This window comes from Caenorhabditis briggsae, assembly GCF_000004555.2.
Source record: "Caenorhabditis briggsae complete genome, chrX, whole genome shotgun sequence".
Taxonomy (NCBI): Eukaryota; Metazoa; Nematoda; class Chromadorea; order Rhabditida; family Rhabditidae; genus Caenorhabditis; species Caenorhabditis briggsae.
Window position 1 is genome coordinate 8,747,075 of NC_013491.2, and position 19,886 is coordinate 8,766,960.

At 37.6% G+C, this 19,886-nt stretch overlaps 4 protein-coding genes across 4 annotated transcripts; 1 reads left to right on the top strand and 3 right to left on the bottom strand.

The window, feature by feature from the left end:
* Positions 1 to 5: 5 nt before the first annotated feature.
* CBG14246 lies at positions 6 to 2,423 on the top strand (the record flags this gene model as incomplete). Its single annotated transcript, XM_002644355.1, has 7 exons — positions 6 to 239; positions 1,341 to 1,439; positions 1,487 to 1,626; positions 1,673 to 1,822; positions 1,870 to 2,128; positions 2,177 to 2,277; positions 2,330 to 2,423. The coding sequence occupies 7 exons, from the start codon at positions 6 to 8 to the stop codon at positions 2,421 to 2,423; spliced, it is 1,077 nt and encodes a 358-aa protein (XP_002644401.1).
* Positions 2,424 to 2,891: 468 nt separating this feature from the next.
* Cbr-gst-11 lies at positions 2,892 to 3,916 on the bottom strand (the record flags this gene model as incomplete). Its single annotated transcript, XM_002644356.1, has 5 exons — positions 2,892 to 3,059; positions 3,189 to 3,293; positions 3,346 to 3,461; positions 3,594 to 3,686; positions 3,784 to 3,916. 5 exons carry the CDS (start codon positions 3,914 to 3,916, stop codon positions 2,892 to 2,894), a joined length of 615 nt encoding a protein of 204 aa, XP_002644402.1.
* A 4,928-nt stretch (positions 3,917 to 8,844) lies between these two features.
* On the bottom strand, positions 8,845 to 13,796 carry CBG14248 (the record flags this gene model as incomplete). Its single annotated transcript, XM_045239502.1, has 14 exons — positions 8,845 to 8,920; positions 8,966 to 9,047; positions 9,433 to 9,509; positions 9,616 to 9,732; positions 9,777 to 9,897; positions 9,942 to 10,469; positions 10,515 to 10,852; positions 11,155 to 11,543; positions 11,593 to 11,844; positions 11,906 to 12,025; positions 12,084 to 12,188; positions 12,235 to 12,385; positions 13,312 to 13,436; positions 13,545 to 13,796. 14 exons carry the CDS (start codon positions 13,794 to 13,796, stop codon positions 8,845 to 8,847), a joined length of 2,733 nt encoding a protein of 910 aa, XP_045095373.1.
* A 1,905-nt stretch (positions 13,797 to 15,701) lies between these two features.
* Cbr-sax-1 lies at positions 15,702 to 18,700 on the bottom strand (the record flags this gene model as incomplete). Its single annotated transcript, XM_002644358.2, has 11 exons — positions 15,702 to 15,743; positions 16,385 to 16,503; positions 16,580 to 16,778; positions 16,825 to 16,937; positions 16,985 to 17,102; positions 17,152 to 17,316; positions 17,365 to 17,519; positions 18,047 to 18,254; positions 18,308 to 18,447; positions 18,495 to 18,603; positions 18,650 to 18,700. The coding sequence occupies 11 exons, from the start codon at positions 18,698 to 18,700 to the stop codon at positions 15,702 to 15,704; spliced, it is 1,419 nt and encodes a 472-aa protein (XP_002644404.2).
* Between the last annotated feature and the right edge of the window lie 1,186 nt (positions 18,701 to 19,886).

The window sequence follows — 19,886 nt, forward strand, 5'->3', positions numbered from 1 at the left end:
AAAATATGTCCTCAGCCAAATCAGACTCATCGGAAAGAGTTGAAATCGACGGTATGTATATTTTGAAAGTAGCATTGATCCCATTAACATTGGCTGCGAGTATTTTATTTCTGTATTTGTATGTGAAACCGATCGAGCAACAGAGTGCAACAATGTTGGTAGCACCGAAATCTCGTGATATGAGGGCAGAGCAGATTAGGATGTTTGCCCTGAATGAAATTGTGAAAGCCAATTCTCATGTAAGTGGAAAAATTCCATATTCTATGACTCCGAATAATTCCGAGTTATCCGAGTAACAATAGTTTTTCGAAATAAATGTTTTTGTTAATGAAGTTTCGAATTTTTAAGGTACAATACCGACAAGAGTTTCTAGTTTTATTTATTTTTTACTTATTTTTGAAATTATCAACTCTTGAGAATGTATTACAGAATCGTTCGATTGACCAGAACATTCTAGAATCCCTGTGATAGAGGGCTCCTTAACTTCTGACTTTGAGACAAATTTGCTTGGTTTCTGACAAAAATATTTAAAAAATTGTCAACTGATAAATTTTTTATCATAATATCATTAGTGGTTTGTCAGTTGGATAATTTTTTAAATGTGTTGCATAATGCCTCTTGATTTACTCGAACTTGAGAGTGTGAGAGCCCTTTTATTACAGGTTTTACGGTATATTAAATATGAAAGGATTTTTTTTCGGTATTCTATATCTTTTAGCATGACATTGATAGATAAAATCAGTAGTATTTTGACAGTTACTGTAAATGTTACAGACTAAATTTACATGGACCAAAAACAAGCTAACATGGAATGACTCCCAAGTGTTACCCTTGAAAAAAATTGAGACCTAGATGATTGGAAAGAGCGTAAAAGATTTTAAAAAAATGAATAGACAATTTATTGTTCTTTTGAAAAAAAAAAATTTTGATTTTTTTCCCATTGATTGGATTATTGATTTTTTGAAAAAACCGAAGAATTTTTCAATATCTCAAAAATCCCAAGTTAACTTTTTTTCTTATTATGACCATTGAATTCAGCACGTTTGATTTACTATAGAAACATATCAACACCCCGGGGGAAATCATGCTCACACAAGTTATGCCAAAAAAAGTCGATTTTTGGCACTTGGCTGCTTTGAACTCGTTGTCCTATAGCCATTTTTTGGTACGTTTTGGGCCATAACTCCCCAAAAAAAATTTTATCAACAATTCCTTTTGGATTCGAAGATAACTTTTTACGCTCTTTCCAACCATCTAGGTCTCCATTTTTTTCAAGGGTAACACTTGGGAGTCATTTTATGTAAGGTTTTTTTTACTTTTCTAATTTTTGAAATTTCCAGGATCTCCCACCAAGAAGTCGGAACATATCCGCCAAGGCCCTTTGCAAGCAGAAATTAGCCTGTGCACCATTCAACCGTAGATATGAGACAATGATTAGAGTACCTGACTTATCCTGTATTTCAAACCGTTTAATTTGCACTCCCAGGTTGCCCCACAATACAAAATGGTGAACTGTGTCGTACAGAAATCCATGTCTACAATGATGACTGGTGCAATGTGTTACCTGTACAATGAAACCCAGTATGAAAAATCCGGTAGAAGTTTCGATGATGAGTTTAGCGGAAGGTAGATTAATAACTGCATAGGTGTAGTTAATCTCAACGATTTTAAGACTATGCAAAAACCAAAACGAGTTCTCCAGTGTGAACTCGGTACGCGACGCATTCAACATTTCGTATGTGAAACATGACTGGACATTTTCAATGGTAACTCGAAATCCAATCGATCGATTTGTTTCTGGTTATGTAGATCGATGTGTTAGGTACCATTTTCAATATTTGGTTCAAAAGTGGAATTTCAAATTTTTAGACTTGCATTGAAGAATGAAACACAATGCAATGGATGTGGGTTGAACATGACCTGTTTCATAGAAACCGAGTATAAGCGGCTCATGGAGATTTCGTACAAACGGAAAACGCATAGAACAATGGAAGACGCTCATTTCTTCCCACAAGTTTGGCACTGCGGCCTAAATGAGGAATTTGAATTTTTCGAGTTTATCCAATACTCTGGAAACGCAGAGGACAAAATGGTCCCACAGCTTCAAGACCTCTTAGAAAGACAAAACGTGAGAAATTATTTTCGTGTTAACAAAATTCTGAAAGTTCGGTTTCAGGTTCCGGAAAAATCTATCGAGTTCATCAAAAACGAGCTTATCTACAAAAAATCAAGTCATTCAACAACGGGTACACCTGCTAAACGCTTCTATTACTCTAGGTAAGTCTGTGAGAACAATTTCACCATTTCATTTAAATTAACAAATTTTCAGACTCATGAAATCCCCATACCTGCTTGAATTCATCGTCAAAATGTTTTACTACGATTTTCTCCGCTTTCATTATGAGCTGCCACCAGGATTCTGAGTTTTACGTTTTTTTTTTTTGGATTTCTAATTATATTTTGTAGTTCCTTTTGAGATCCTTTTGTGTTTTGTACGAGGTAATTTATTTATAAACAGAGTTTGCATTCCCAAATGCATATTGTTTTATTCGTTCAGTTTGTGAAATTGTGTCAAAAAAGGAATAGAATCTTGTTCGAGAATTGGAAGAGATTAAGGATTGAATTCGGAATGTAGCGGATTACAGTTGCCTATTTGTAAATCGGATGAAAATAGGAAAAATAGGTTTTTTGGTTGGGGTTGGAAAAGAATTTTAAATACATTTTCGTTTCAAATTAAAGCAGAATAGATTTTATAGCAGATGAGATGAATTAAGATCAAAAATCTACAGCTCAGTTTTGAATTTTGATCACTAGAGCGTTTTAGAATTCTTTGGAAATATTTACTTTTAGTTTTCAGAGAGATTTTGAATTGAGAAATGATAAGACAATATTTAGGCCTCTGTCTTTGGGCGAGAGTTGATCCATTGCTTGATGGAGTCAATCGCAGAAATCTTCTCAACAAACTCATGGAGCTTTGGGTACTTGCGAAGTGCTCCCGGAAGGATTTTAGAGTTCATGAACCAGAAGATGTGGAAGATCGCGAGATCGGCGTAGGAGATCTAGAATAATTTATTATGAGAACATAGTGTAAGATAAGTGAGAGATTCTCAATTGTTACTGAAAATAAATGTAAAACTACAGAGATCCAAAAACGTTCTAAAGAGCAATCATATTTTACAGTACTCTACCTTGTCTCCCACGAAGTATCCGGTTCCATTGGTAACTAGAATGTTCTCGAACGCAGTGATGAATGGAATGATGGTGCTCTCAATGAGCTGCTTGAAGATTTCCACCTAAACAAATCTCAGAATTTGCTATTTGTCATCGGAGTATCAGATTCCATACCTTCTTGGCATTGTCCTGCTCTTTGAACCACGGCTGGATCTCGATGAGGAAATCCTCAACACACGCCTGAAGTTCCTCCATCTTGGCAGTTTCCCACTCATTCTCTCCAGCGAGCCCTGTAAAACATATTTTCCCAGAGGTGTTTTTTTCCACTGACAGGTTCCGGCTAATAGCCGTTCCCTGAAGCCCCCATTATTAGACACCTTTGGGCTTTTTTCTTCTTACAAACATGTTTTTCTCTCACTCACCAAAAACCTTGCCGAGGTAGCGCTCGATGACACGGCTTTGAGCAAGTTGCTTCCCGTCGACATGGAGAACTGGAAGTTTTCCGTGTGGAGTCGCTGAAATCCCAAAATTAGATAGGAAATTTTCTTCCTAGAGTCAAACGTCAACCCTACAAAAAACCAGATTGTTTTCCGAAAAAGAAAACCTACGCACTTGGTTTAATTTCCGGCCACTGGGACTTTTCGATTCTTTCGTCCTTATATTGGACGCCGGCGTAGGCGAATATGAGCCGTGCTGGCTCAGCTCTTCCCATCATGTTAAAGTATTGAAGTTTGTACTCCGCCATGGCTGGAAAAGTGCATGTGACAAGGTATACAAAAAAATAAGGAATTCAAAATTATGGTAAGAAATATACCGACTAGGAATAAAATTTAGACAAGGTAGAAAAATTCAGGTTCGTTTATTTTTATAATTTCCTTAACCGAATAATACCTGGTAAAGTTGTAAAATTCTGATATTTCTGATATTCAACATTTGAAAATCCGGTTTTTTTATTGTTTGCCACACATTGCACAAAAGCAGCATAACTCAGAATAAAAAAAGAATATACAGTAGGTCAGTAAGATATACAAAAACTTATTTTTCAGTTCCCTTTCGGCCATTTCGACCATTTTTAAGTTCCTAGTCTCTCTGCAATTTACCGATTTTTGAAAGACTGCCAAAAATCTACTGAAAAATTTGTTTACTAATATCTTACTTACTGTATATAAAACTTCAAGATCAATATTACTAAATTCTATTTCAAATCAATAAAGCTAAAGAAACACCAGTGAGAGAAAAAGAAGAGATGTAGTCTCAATGAATTTCGAGAGTTTCAAAAGGAAGAAAATGAGAGAGAAGGAAGGCGTGGTGAGATGCAATTTTTAAGTGCCGAAATGATTTCGGGCAGGCGCCGGTGCGAAATTCAATTAACTGCGCCCCTTGCGTGTCTGAACGAGAAAAACCCGGGGCGGGGTCTCGTTCTCAATCTGACGTGTATGTCCATGCACAAGCTCACCCACCAAGCACCACCCCTTTTCTTCTTCCTTCTTGTTTTTTTCGGAGTGCTTCAAACCACACCCTTTTCCCACCTAAATAATTGGAAGAAAAAGGTATAAGTTGGCTGACGAGAAGGATAAGCCGTTGATTGGATTTTATTTTCTCTAAATTCCAATTGAGAAGAGGTTGTCGACTTTTAAGCAAGTCTCTCTTCGAAATCATTCACTGCGGAAAATTTCGAAAAGGCAAAAAAAACACGAAAAACTAAAAAGTAGAAAAAAAGAAGAAGAAGAAGGAAAGAAAGGAGCAAACACTATTCTGACAATGAGTTTGAAAAAAAAAAACATCGTCGTCTTTCTGACGTAGGAAGAAGCTAGGAAGCTTTGTTCTGGTTAGAAAAAAAAGTGCAGAATAAAGAATTACAAAGAAAAAAAAGAGAACCAAAAAGAGTTCCGACGGAAAAGCCGTCGGAAATGAGAAAAGAGATATTGTGATGTTATTTTTCAGTGAAATCTAGTTCCTGTGTTACTTCTGTCAACAACCTGATTAAAAATGTCTATACAGAATTTTCAGTTTTTGTCGGGTCAGGCAAAAAAAAACCAAACTAGAAAATATGAATGTTTTGTTCTACTCGTGTAAATGGGGATTTCCTTTGCCAACTTCATCGGCTCAAATGTATGTACAAATTGACATCATTAGGCGCGCTATGAACCTATTTGAAGTGGAAAAATTGAGCTTTTGAGAATATATGCATAACACATGTCAGATGATCAAAGTAGAAAATTAAAAAAAAACAAATAGCAGGAGATTATTATTTTAATTACTCCAAAAAAAAACATTTTCTAAGTACTGTATTCCAAATATAGAACCGGTCAATATAATGCACAAAAACGTATTTTTCAGAAAATTTTTGGCCATTTTGACAATTTTCAGGAGTGTGGAGCTCGGCTGTTAAATTTCCGATTGCTTTGAAAATGTTTGAAGGGGAAAAACAGATCTAGGTTAAAATTTTTGCATTCACAGCATTTTTTGAAAATTTCTAGTTTTTCATCTATTAGAGGATTTTTGAAAGACACCCGTTTTTGGCCCGTTTTTGTACTGAAAACGTGTAAAAAGTGTTTTTCCAAGAATTGGCAAATAGCAACAACTACGAATTATCAAAAACTTATGTGAATGCAAAACTTTTGATTTAGGCCTGTTTCACATCCTCCAAACTTTTCAAAGCGCTTGGAAAATTGACAGCTGAGCTACAGTTTCCTGAAAACTATCAAAATGGCCAAAAATCATCTGGAAAATCTGTTTTGTGTATCTTATTCGCCGGCACTGTGATTCCTGAGCACTGGAACAAACAAAAATCAAATGAAAAATTGATAACAGTGAGTGCAGAATGATAATTCTTGAGTGGCACGACTATCAGGAATTCCAGCTTTTTATTTGATAAAACGCAAATTCTGTACAAGTCCTGTTACGAAAAATTTCAATCCACTTATATGCACATTCTTGGTGTTGATCTTAAATTATCAGACTTTTTCCATGAATTAAAGACCTCTTCATAAATCAACACCTAAATTTTTGACCATCTTAACTTCATCGTAACTTATCTAGTTCCTATTTTTTGGGTTATAAATAATTAATGAGAAAAGAAGCATGTCTGATGTCTACTGAAAATATTCAAGATATTTTTCTGAAAAATAAGGTTTGGTGAGACAAAAATGGTTGTCTAGCGTATCTCGTCCTCAGTAGTTAAGTTCTCGTTTCACTACCGATTTTTATTAGCTTTCCGGGGGAGAAAAGGCATATTGCCCTTTGTTCCGCATGCCCGAAACCTATAAATCTGCTAGTAAAATCTAGGCTCCCGTACTAGTACAAGATGCCATTCTAATTTTCTTGATGGTCACGTCACCTTAGTCAGGACGCGTGATGACCAAATACTTTCGTTCATCTTATGCAGTTTTCCCTCCGGTTTTCCTGGAAAACCCATTAGTTCGATGGAAAAAAAATGGTTGTGGGGCGTCTTCTCCATCTGGGTAAATGAAGTCCGAGCACTAGAACACTCAAGTATTCAAGAAAATGAATGCACTACTTCTCAGAAAATTTCACCAAGGGGAGGAATTCAGGAAGATGGAGCTTGCACTGAAAAAAGGACATGAGTATGTGTGTTTCAAATCTTTCCAAAAAAAGGAATGTGATGAAAAGGAAAAAAAGAAAATAAAGAAAAGAATAGAGGAAGGGTTAGTGTGCATATCTGAAGCCTACTTGACAAGGGCTCTCAGGAGTCAACGTCTCGTCAAAAGTGAAACTTCTCAAACAGATTATATCTTTTTGGGACGTATAGAGAGAATAGACAGTCAGACCCACATGAAGATGGCCCTTTTGAAGAGGTCCACTTGACAAATTATTCATCCTTTGAGATTAACAGAAGTTTTTTTTTCTTACGTTTTAAAGAATGGAAGTCTGTTACGTTAGTTAAGAAGGAAGGAAGATGCGAAAGGATATGTGAGCCTTGACGATGAGCACATTTCAGAAACTTGAGAGATACACCGCACTAAAGCTCATGCAAACAAGAGGGTGAATCTTTGTCAGTGGAAATGAGACTTTTTGAGTGTGTAAGGGAACTAGGAACTGCAAGACGTAAAAGGAAAATATTGAAATTTGTAAAACACGCAAAAAATGCATGCTGATAAGAAGTGTGGGCTCGGGGACAACCTAATGCCTTTTGATGATCATTGTATGCTTCTAACGTAAGAAGTTTATATCTTTTCACAGTCAAACTTTTCAAAATTTCAAAACATTCTATGCACAGAGTGAGAAGAATTGTCGTTGGTCAAAGTGCCAAAAAAAATTATTTTCGGGTCCAATTTGAAAAAATTGGTTCGTGAAAGAAGGTGGTGTTTGATTTGTTGAGGGGCACCTGGCCTTTCGTGTAAATTTTGGCACAAAAACAGATTGAATTGATTATTCGATTTTTGAAATGTGTTGTGATCTGAAAACAAATTGGCATAGTTTTCCGACAACCATATGTAGCTTCACAAAAAACTTGATTTTTTTTCTTGAATTCAGAAGTAACTACAAGTTCAACAGAAACATTTCTGATGGTTTCTAAAACTATTGTCAGAATTTGATAAAAAATAAGTTTTTTTTTGAATTTTAAGTTTTTAATTTTTGTTTTGTCGCAGCACGTGATATCCTAGTTTTCAAAAAAGAACCAAACAAAATTTTAAAGACAATTACTAAGATTCCTAAGACATGCAAAACAAGAAAAAGAAACAATTTGGAGTGCACACGAAGACGACGTGTGTCAAAAACGCCGAATGAAACAGAATACGATGATGGGGCGCGAGGCTCCTTGCTCCGCCGCGCGGGGTTTCTAACGGATAGACATGAAGAAACGTGGTTGGCTCTTTGAACGACAGGGGAAATGTGATATGGACAAGAGCGCTCAATTTGGAATAATTCAGTGAGCTTGGGACAAGGTTTTTCTGGTCCGGGTAGAAACGACAAGGAAGCAAGAAAACGGACAGACTGCCACAATGACATCAAGAGGAAAAGTGAGGGGACGTGTGTCTTTATTGGAAATAAGAACACAAAAAGGAATAAGACGCCCAAATTAGCTCTCAGTATTAAAGAATTTTTTTCATCGCATGATACGACTTGGCCAACGAAACTTGTGTCTTTCTTTGAAGATTGATGAGTATGATGATTATGGATGGCTATGGAAACTTTTCTGTCTGTCTGTCTCTGTGTTTGTGTGTACGTCTGTTTTGGAAATTTACTTGAATAACTTCGGGCGTTATGCATGAACCTTCAAAACTAAAAGTTTTAGGAAACTTTTTTTTTAGGAGATTACTCAGAACACGCCAACCTTGCAAATAATTTATTCCAAATCATGATATTTCATTAAATGCTTCTTCTTCTTTCTTTTTTTTTTTGAAAAATATAACCACAACAAAATTTTACTCCAAACAAAAATAAGAAATTTTCTGACTACTGAAAAGTTCTGCTGGAGTTATTCATCAAGTTGAGGGACAGGTGAAACGAAATTGTATTCTGGTGTTTTGGGTTCTAAAAATATATGAAAAAAAGTTTTTGAGCAAAACTAGTAGGTTTTTGAGGTTTTTTTCGGTATGAGTTTTGATAAAATTTCTAAATCGAGAATTAAGAAAAATATGAATGAATGACAGACGGCAAGCGTAATTGTTTCTTCAATATATTTTTTGATTTATATTTTTCATAGTTTTATAGTCCTTCGCTGGAGATGAATTCTTCTAATTGGTAATGACTAAGGTAGTGTGCCCAGTCCACATCCTTTGCACTGAAAATAAAAACTTATACAGGAAACTTAGAAATACTTTCTTACATTTGCAGTTTGGATACAGTACTCTGCGTGCAGAAGGCGTCGGTTTTATAGTGGCATGTCTTGTGGCACACCATTTTGCAGTCTGAAGTGAGCAATTGAAAATGAGTTATTCTTGTACAAAATCGGACAACATAAAATCATATTTTTGTTTTTCAAGAGGAAAATAGTCTTCTCTGAAATCTTTTAAAAAATTTGTCGAAATAAAAAAGTGCCGAAAATGCTAAACTTTTGATAGCTCTAAAAATAGAGTTACGTCTCTTCGAACCCCCTTTTCTTGTTTTATTTAATTTGCAGAGAAAATGAGTCAATTACAAAATTGAAGCCCTATTTTTGTTCAATGTTCTCGAAAATTTTCAGACAAATCGAAAAATTTGGAATATTTCTTCAGGACTTCAAAGTTAGCTATATCCGACTGAAAAACAAAAAATATGATAAATTTTCGTCCTGTAATGTAATCATGTAATCACCTCTACACTGATAAGCTTGTTTCGAGAAACTGCTTCTGATCCGCTGCTGGCAAACGTTGCACGTTGCTCCGCTGCAACTAACATTAGTATCGTGTTTTGGAAAACAAACATAAAATGAGACGCAGGACCAAATTGGACACAAAACAAAATGAGCATTACACAAGACAGCAGAGAAATGTTTACCCTTTAACTTTGACTGCCACAAATGTGTGATCGTTGTAGATGTGCAACTTCTTCCCTTTTCTCATCAACCTCGCCGCGGCTGGCTCATTGAGCATTGCTGGAGGGATCAAGAAGTATCTGAATAATTCGTTGATTTGTTTAGCTCTCAAGGAAGCACTCACTTTGGCTGTTTCTCATGATCCAGCTCTAATATAAGAGTACTATGCTGGTATAAACTCTTGGTAGATTCTCCACTTCTTCCACCAACCGAATGTGTCTCACGATATTTGTCATTCGTGGATACTGAAAATTGTAAAAAGTGTTCTCTTCGTTTTTGAAAGTCTCACCTGTGTACCTGGTCCTACTTGGATCACGAGATGGTGGAAGAGAAACTGCTTCTTCCAACATTTGATTATTTTCCAGATCCACTGATTTTGACCTCTTCTGACTTCTTCCTCGTCTACCACTCAATCGATCTCTAAGCTCACCAAAGAATGAGCGATCTCTCTTCTCGGTCGGGGCTTTCTTATTCTTATCTCTACTCTGTCTGACATCCAATTCTTCATGGAATTCTGGTGGGGCAGTGTGATCACGATAGCTCTGTCCATTGTTTCCATTCTTTGATGGTCGGTCCAAAGTGCTGGATGCAGACATACTCTGAGCTACAGATTGAAGTTTAGCTTCAAGTTCACGTGTCTTAGGGTCATTCTTCAACTGCTGTTCAATGATTTTCTGAGTAGCTGGATCGATTGCGTTTTCTAGGGATCCATGGACAGACTGGATAGTCGGTTTTTCCTTCAATGTCTGTGATACGGTCTTTACTGTGACAGTAGTAGTTTTTGATGGGATAATTGGCTCGTGTCCATCAAAGTTGTCTGTAAAATTATGATTTTTTTAACGTGAGGGTTTTTTAAACCTACCATGTGGATCATATATTGGTCGCCTGTGTGTTGTCAATGTCTCTCGGAATTCCGACCCATTTGGATTGGTAACCTTGACAGTGTCGGTGAGTTTTCCAGCGGTGAGAAGATTGGGATCATAGTAGAAATCGAATTGAACAGTGAGGTCCCCAGAGATGGCGTCTTTTCGATATGGTCTTCCTTGAAGTTTCAAAGAGTGAACTGTTTCTCCACTTCTTCTGATTTCTTCAAAGTTGACAATAGCAAGGCCAAGGAATCCTTCATCATCGTTTATATGGAATTTGTCGTTTCCTTCGTAGATTTCGAAAAGGATTTCTTCTGTGGCCGGGGTCAAGTCACTGAAAAAGTTAAAATAATTTAGAAAATTATTAGTACAGTGAGCGTAATAATATATATTTCTGGAGAAATTTCACTAAAAAAAACAAATTAAAGCAAAAAATCCAAAGTATCCCAGTTACGCTGATATTATAGAATGCCTCTCTCCCAACTCGTTGACTTTAAGCCCATTTATCTCATTTTCTGTAACAGATACGAGCAAGTGATCAACTGACAAAATAATTACCATATTATCGAAAATATTTTATCAGCTATCCGCTTTTTGATATCTTGTCCTTGTTTGAATTAGGTTTCAATCACTCACAAATCGAAAGTTTCTTCCCAGTACGGATTAGCATTGATTCCTTTTGTCGTTGAGTATTTTTGAGCGGGCTCGTCCATCTCAACATTCACAAACGGCTGGGAAACTTCCTTCCCAAGACGGTTCGCTTTGATAACTTTGATTCTCATTTTGTTCGGAATAGAATTGCTGTTGTAGGATGGGCTGATCAACTGAAAACCGAAAAACCGATTCAGAAAAGTTTCTGTAAAACTTACATGAGATTCGTTAAGCTTCTTGAACATTTCAGGAACATCTCCTGATGGACTGTTGGATCTGTGATTCGAATGGTTGTTGTAAGAGTCGACGTGAAGATTCTGTTGTTGATCATAGTTGTTATAAGAGTTGCGCATGGTTCCGGCTGGGGAGTGGGTCTGAAACCATGAAAAATATGAAGATACATTGATTATAGAATTTTCCTACCGGTGGGTTATAGATGGTTCTGCTGAAAGTATCAGCGAATGTATTTCTTTCTTCTGGCATCTCCTCGGACAAATTAATATTGGTAACCGCTGACAACAGGCATCTTCTGATACTTTCCTCTACCATCGGAGTCGAGACTTGATACTGAGCACTTGGATCAGTATTTCTCAACTCGATATCCATTTCAGGCCTTCCACTAAAACATCCCATGAGATACAATTGATTCGCAATGCACGCCATACGACACTCAACCTGAAAAGACACTTTTATTGGTCCGTTTCTATTTCGTAAAACAATTTCGCCAACTACTCACTTCTCCTCTCAAATCCACAATCGAAACGTCGTAATTCGAGACAATCATTCTCTCGGGAGTTCGTTGTGATGAAACCAACCGCAGTTTAACACACGGCAGATGGATGTTCGAGCGGACGGTCTAATAAAAGATTCGAATTGAATGGATGGGAAACTGAAGAACGAAAAAATATGCATACCAGATGATCTCTAGGGCCATGCTCGACGCGAACATTGCTAATCTTTGGTGGTTGTGAAACGTCACTATGATCTCCGAATCCCTCGAAAAGCACCTCACACTTTGTCTGTAACATGAGATTTTTGAAAATTGAAGAGGGAATAGGTAATTACTGGAGAAGTGACTTTTTTAGCAGCTTCGTTCAGAGACTTGATCCATGCATCCATTGGAGCTGGTACCTTGTGGAAGTTTGAGTAAAGCCATGAAACTATTTCGTTCGACCATTCGCCGCTTGAGCTATGAGTTACGCCATTTGCACCTTTTCTAGAATAACTATTTTCAGTACACGACAAAAAATATTTTTATTCAATATTTTTAGTCGAAAATTGGCAAATTTGTAGAACCGAAATTTTACAATTTTTTAAAAAGTTCAAACTATCGTATTCCCTCCCTCCCAAACCGTCAACTTTGAGCTCAATTATCGGGATTCCTGTAAACCATGTCAAAAAACTGTCAATCAAAGATTCACTTTTTATAATATTACAATTGTTTTCCCTGTTGACAAACTTGATATCTCTCACAGAAATTAAGATAATTGAGCTCAAACTGGACGGTTTGAAAAGTAGTTCAGAGTTTGTGGTATGTGTCGCTTGTGAGCGAAAAGTTGCCGAAAAACTCGTAATAAGCCCTGGATGAATAATTATGTTTCTTGAAAACAAACGTATCTTTCTTAGTTGGATTTTCACAAAAAAGTTTCCAATTAGAAAAATGAAACTCTATTTTAGTTTAATGTGCTCTGAAAATCCCAGATAAATCGAAACATTCTGCCCTACTTTTTTTGGCAAATAATTCGGAGGGTAAAAAATTCGAAATTCTTTGGTACAAAATTCAAATATTTGAAGGTGTTTTGCATCCCCGAATTGAGGGTTTTGCAACTCTTAAACGCTTTGTACCCCAATGACCCCAAAATTTTTGTACCCTGCAAATTAATTGCCTATTCTTAGAACCTCAAACTCAACTATTTTCTACTAAAGAGCTCAAAGTTGGTTACTTTGTCATTTTTATTCTGTTTCTTTCTTGCACCTCGATCGAAAAACATGTTCAAAAAGGTGAGACGTTGAAGTACGCGCTTACCCTCTATTTTCTTGTGTCTAATATTTGAACAATAAGATCTCTCGAGCAAAATCTCGATGCTTGAGCTCCGAGGGTAAATCTCTACCTACACTGTTTCAAGATTCAAAACTACTTACCCGGCATTCAGACCGCCAAAGGTGGAAGATGTGTTGGCGGCGTCGCCGGTGGTGTTGCCAAGATGGTTGAGGGCAAAATAGCAGAGAACTGCGACGAGACCCCACGAGAGGATCACCCACAACATCTCGCCAAACAGCCAACCCAAAACTGGAAAATAGACATTTATGAATTTTCCGTAAGAAAAAATTAAATCTGGTTAGGTTGAGAGTTTCAAAATGTTCGATTTCAAAACGAGACCTTGCAAGAAGTTGATGTAATATAATAACTTCCAAATCACACTGCAGATTAGAATAGTAAGCACTACGGATACCATAACGGCGATTGGGAGAATAAGTTGGCCATAAGTCGCGAAAGTTTCTGATTCAATGGCATCAGTGTATAGTTGAATGGCATATTGATAAGTGGATATACATTTTTGTTGAAGTTGTTTGGCACGGAGTTTCGCGCTTTTTAGAAGCGCCTCCAAACGCTCTTCCGACATCATTTTAGGGCAAAAATGGAATGGCGGGCTGGGTTAAGAGCCAGGGACAATAAGTGATTTCAACCTCCACCACCCAACCTCAAGGCTTTTCGAGAGGCTACCGATGTGCAAATAAAACTATAAGCTTTTCTTTTTCTACACATTTGAATTCGATATCGCACTAGTAAAATTGGTAAAGATCAGTTGCCCCCTCCTTGTGAGACTACATTCGAAAAAGTGTGATGATTTGAAGCGTAGGATCCCGTAACAAAAAAAAAGTTTCGCTTGTTTGTGGCCGAGCAAAGAGAAAAAAAGAATCTGCAAGAAGATAGATATGGGAGGAAAGGTGACAAAGAAAATCAATTGAGTCAATATATTGTTGGGGATGAGCGAAGTGTGAGTGGGGGTAATACGAGACATCTGATATTCACTGGTCACATACACACAGTATCCCGATTGGAAATTGAATACTTTTTTCTTAAGAACAATAAAAATAAGTGAAGTTTATATTTTGAAGTTGCCAGAAGATACAGTATGATATCTTGCCGCTAAATTGGGAATATATGAATATGAAGAAAATGCATATTTGAATTACGGTTAATTTTATTATTTTTTTGAACCTCAATGTTTCAGTTTTTGTGCTATGTGATTGTTTCCAAAAAAATTGATTTTAATATACTGTATTTCTCTCATAAAGGACCACTTATACACGCACTTTGCGTTAAATCATCTCGATTCCTGTCAAAGATATCGAAATAGTGTAAACTAATAAATTGTTGATGATAAAATGACAAATATTTATCAGTTGACAAGTTTTTGATATCATCAACAGAAATCGAGATAATTGAGCTAAACGTTGACGTTTTGGATGGGCTTCAATTAGAAATTCGATAGTTTTTTGTGATTCTCAAATTTGTTGGAAAAATCTTAATATAATTATCTATGCTCTGTTCAATATTTCCAACCATTGTTACATCTGCAACATAAACCTAATAATTGAAAATATCAGGTTCTCATTAATCCTACACGTTTCCCATACATTCTCGTGTGGTTTACACAGTTATATCCATCTCAAAGAAGTAAACTATCTGGTTATACACTATTTTTCTCAACACGAGCGTAAAAAACTTTCTCTCAACAAATTTCAAAACGAAAATGAGTAGCGATACTCCCGCCCGTCGAGGATAAGAAAAACCGGCGCGGATGCACACACCTGGCATCGTCTTCCTCAAATCATTGGCAGGTTTGTGCCGAAACAATAAATGAAGTGGAGGGAGATATGAAAGAGAAAAAGAATTTCGAGCGACGAGAAACCGAGAGAGCGATGCGAAAGGTTAGTCGCGTTTTCATCTGAACATATCTTCTTCTTCAGCTTCCCACTACTGCCTCCGATGCTTCGGGAGCTATAATGAGAAGGCATCGGTTGTGTGTGTATGTTGTAATATATTGTGTTCTTCTTCTTATCCCAGCTTCCTACAGCAGTCTTCTTCTTGGCGAAACGTTTCGATTTCTAGAAGAACAACAACTCGGGACCCTCTTCCTGCCTTTCGCACAGATCTGACAAGTAAAAAATGATCAGACGGAAGTGTGGGGAGAAAAAAAGATGCAAGAGAAGAAACACAACTTATTTATTGTTGTTACATACTGGTGCAGAGTTATTTTTGTTCGTAGAGAGAGAGAGAGAGAGAGGGTGAAAAAAACGCAGTGACTATAAAGCTAAGTGCATGGGGGGAAACCACAAATATGGGTGGTTGTAGTAGAGAGAGAAACAATTTTTTCGGAATCAAATTGAACAGAGAGAAGAATGAAAAAATATGTTCAGGCAGGATTTTCAAAGGGCATCATGATGTCCGTATATATTACATATTTTGATGTATTTCCAATATATGAAAATTCTTTGGTTGCAACAAGAACAGCATGGAATGAAACTTAGTCGGAACTTCCTTGTCCTTTCTTGTTCTTCTTAGCTTGCTGAAAAAATTGAAAATGTTAGTTTGAGTATAATTCTCCCGAGCTAAGGATACTTAACCACAATCTGGTCTCATAATTGTACTAATAACAAGCGTAATTATACTAATAACAAGCGCTACAATACTCCGCCCTCACGCAAGTGTCAATTTTTCGAACAGTTTCTGAAATTCCTAAAGTGCAAAGTTTTCGCGGTCTTTGACAGGACCAGACCGATTTCAAGACATTTTTTAATTTAATCCGGCTATGTGGGACAGAATTCGCAATTTCGATAATTGAAATTTCAACCTGATATTTTCGGAATAAAGTTTGGAAATTTTGAAAGATAGGTTTGCTTCTTAGTGGATTTATGTTCCGATTTTTGAAAATTCGAAATATCCACAGATCTCCAAGTTTCAAAAAACTTTAATCCGCACACCCCCGAATCCGGCCTGTGGCATTCTGCTCAGGTTGATTGAAAAGTTTGACTCAAAATGCCATCTGTAGGGTTCTACCGGTGTTTTTCATACATAATTACCGAATTTTGACATAATTCTCCGAGTCGTATTTTCTATTCTATTTATTCTATCAACTTTGAGTTTTTCGGTGAACAACATCGCTCCTGGTTGTTAACAGTGAGTTAACAGAAAAATTTAAAAGCTCACCTTCTTCAAGTCGCTATACCGCATCTTCTGTGTCAAACCATCGAAGCGTTTGTAGGTGAAATCAACGAACTCTCCACGCCGGCCAGGCTGCTCTTCAGGACGGATCAGTGTCGATGTTGCTAAAGCTATTTCTTATTATTATTATTGTCTGCTAAACGACTTTATGACACAAAAATTCATAGCTTGAATACTTACGCCAAGATAAGTCCTCATCCGGGAAATCGTCGAAATTCGATGTGTCATCGATGCTCTTCACAGTGACGCGAATCGGTGGTGGACGCTCTCTGATATGATTCCAATCGATTCGGCGGAAGAATGGACACTGCTTGATCTCGTCGAGTCCTCCATGATTGCCAAGACGGCGTTCGGCTTCGCAGCAGAATCTTTTGATGGTCTGAAAAAGACTTATTTTAAGAGTTTCTGTAGCTGGCGCTACTAACCGCTTTGGCTTCTATGCTAATTGGAACATCTGATGGGAAGACGAGGGTTTGTTGCCAGTTGATCACTTTCCGATAGGTTTCTTGTGGAAGTTCAGAGCAGAATGGAGGATATCCTGAAAAAATTCAAGTTGAGAGAAACAATACAACAGTTTTAACATACCAATAAGCATCTCATACATTATCACACCAAGACTCCACCAGTCACAACTCTTAGTGTATCCATTTGGCTGGAAGACTTCGGGTGCAATATAATCGGGAGTACCAACGGTAGAGTAGGCCTGAAATAAAAATTCAAATCCTTGAATAATGATCCTAGTTTCTTCTCACGTATGCACGGCGATTTCTCTTCCAAGTTTCCGCTTTTCTCTTCGATTCGAACGGTTTCGAGATGAAATCCGGTGGAAGTGTTACCGGCCAGTTGCGATAATGATCGGTGCGATGGAATTTCTTAAGTCCAGTGCACAATCCAAAGTCCGACAGTTTGACATGACCCTGAAAGAATATGATGAGAAGGTTAGCAATAATCAGTTAAAGACGAACTCTTGCATCTAGGAGGAGGTTGTCCGGTTTGATGTCGCGATGTATGAATCCGAGATTATGAATGAATTGGATGGCAAGCGCGGCTTCGGCGACGTAGAACTGAGTGGCTTCCTCGGTGAGGGTGTCTTTCTTTATGAGTAGAGTCATCATATCACCTGGAAATAATAGATGAATGTTATGTGAGATAAATTTATTTGATTTTAGGTTTAGAGAAACTGTTTTAAAGATAAGGTATTCGTCGACATGCCAATTCCAGGCCGGCACAGACTGGCTAATAGCTCTCTTCCAAAAGGAAACAGTGGGCAACATCATACCGGATGATAGAACATCATACCGGATGATAGAGCTCGGCAAGCTCTGCAACCTCTGGAAACAATCAACCAGAATTTCAATCAGTACCCTAGTGTGGGTCGACATTTGCGGGTCGATATCGCTTGCCAGGTTATCAAAGGCCTGCCCAGACCATTTTAAAGCTTGCGAAGCCTGTCGATTTTTACTGGCGGTTGTGAAGCTCTCCGACCTTTATCCTCTTGTATGCTAGTTGCTCACAATTTCAATTTTGGAAAGAGTTATCAGCCGGTGCCGGTCCGGAATCGGCCCGACAATCGTGCAGCTTATTCACGATCGTATGACAAAAGACGTGGTTTGCTCTGTTTTGAACTTCTAGCCAAGTGTGACCTACCTCCGGGCAAGAACTCCATGACCAAGTATAGATTCGAGTAGTCCTGGAACGAGTAGTACATCTTCACGACCCAATCACAGTCAGCTTCCGACAATATGTCTCTCTCGGCACGAACATGAGCCGTTTGCTCCTTCTCAACCATTTCACTCTTGCGAAGAATTTTCATCGCATAGATATGTCCGGTATCGTGTTTTTGAACGAGTCGCACCTGCAAATTCGGCGTTTTTTGAAAAGAAAGAAAATTGGTAGGCTGTGGTTTACCTCTCCGAACGCTCCTCTACCAATCACTTTAAGACTTTCAAAGTCGTTAACCGTCAGACGAGTTCGTTTAAGACGGAGGTAGTCGGTTTCCTTGGAATGATGAATTTTGCGTTTCTCGTCTTTCTCGTCATCGCTGAGTCCTTAAACGGTTCATTTTCTCAAATCTTGTCTATATATTTTGTATTACCTCTCGCAGACATATCCTCCTCCAACTTTTTCAAACGATTCTCGCGTTCGGCGCATTGTGTGACACGTTTCGAGTAGTAGGATTCAATTGAAATTCTTGTGCAACTCGCCTGAACATTTCGTTTTTCTTGTCTGATAAGTGTTTCGAATACTCACCTTATCCTTAGTGTACTGTGATATCTCGACTTCTGGCGCAACATCACCCATTTTTGAGATAATTCAACCTGAAAATCGATATTCAATACGAAGAAGGAAGAACGGGACAAGAAGGGTGTTTTACGAGAAGAGAAAGTGTGCGCGGTGGAATAGACGTCGAGTAAACATTAGGGGAGGTTAACTACGCCAGTGACTATAACATACTAAAAGTTTCTAGATATAGGGTTGGAAAGAATTTTGTGGTTTGTAGGGAATGAAGTCTAGTTGGAAGAGTCCATACACAGTAATTCATAGATTGCGACCGTTTTGTGAGGAATAGTTTTTAATTTTAGTATATTGTTTGGAAAGTTTTGGTCGTCATAATCAAATGAAAAAATTGACTTTTGTCGCTTTTCGTGGAAAAATACGGAAAACGGAAGCAGAAACGAACAAATGGTGTTTATGCGATTTGAAGACTATTCACATCTTTTGCAACGAGTTTCAGAGGAAACTACACAATTTTACGTTTTTGAATAGTTTTTACCCTAGAGCGCCAATTTTCTCAAAAAAAAACTCGATAAAACAAAAAATCTTGGAGAACTGAACGCGTCGTGTGCATACACGTGATGAGAACACCACGCCTCGGCTGCACACAATGCATCACACCCGACGACATTTATTGCTGTCGAGAGGGGGAGAGAGTGCGGAGGGGGGGGGCACACTCTCACACAACAACACATACTCATCGGGAGAACAATGGAATTGGGGGTGTGTATTGAGGTGGACACAAAACGGACAGCCGGGTTGGATTGTGTGGTCAGTGGAATGGTTTTTCTTGTTGGTCCCGAACAGATAGGCGTGTTGAAAAATTTATTTTCGTTGATTTCCCTAAAAACAGTTACTCGAAAGAATCTAGTTTCCGAAAAAGTGAAATTCAATGTCATTTGGGTGTATTGGAATCTCTTCATTTGGTATCAACCACCATTACAAATGAAAAAAAAAACAAAACGTTATTTTTTCCCATGGTCACAAAGATATGATAAGGCAAGAGGGTCTTAATGACTCATGATAAAGATTATTTTTAGTTCAAAATGTACCTCCTGCCTCCTATCCCTTTCCGATTTCCTCAGATTATCCATTTCGTGTGACCTTGTTCCTGTTGTAAAACGATCATAAAGTTGTATACCATCTCCAGACTATTCTAAACAAACTATTGTTGTTAATCCTAGTAAGTCGTTTTTCTAGAAAAATGTATTCT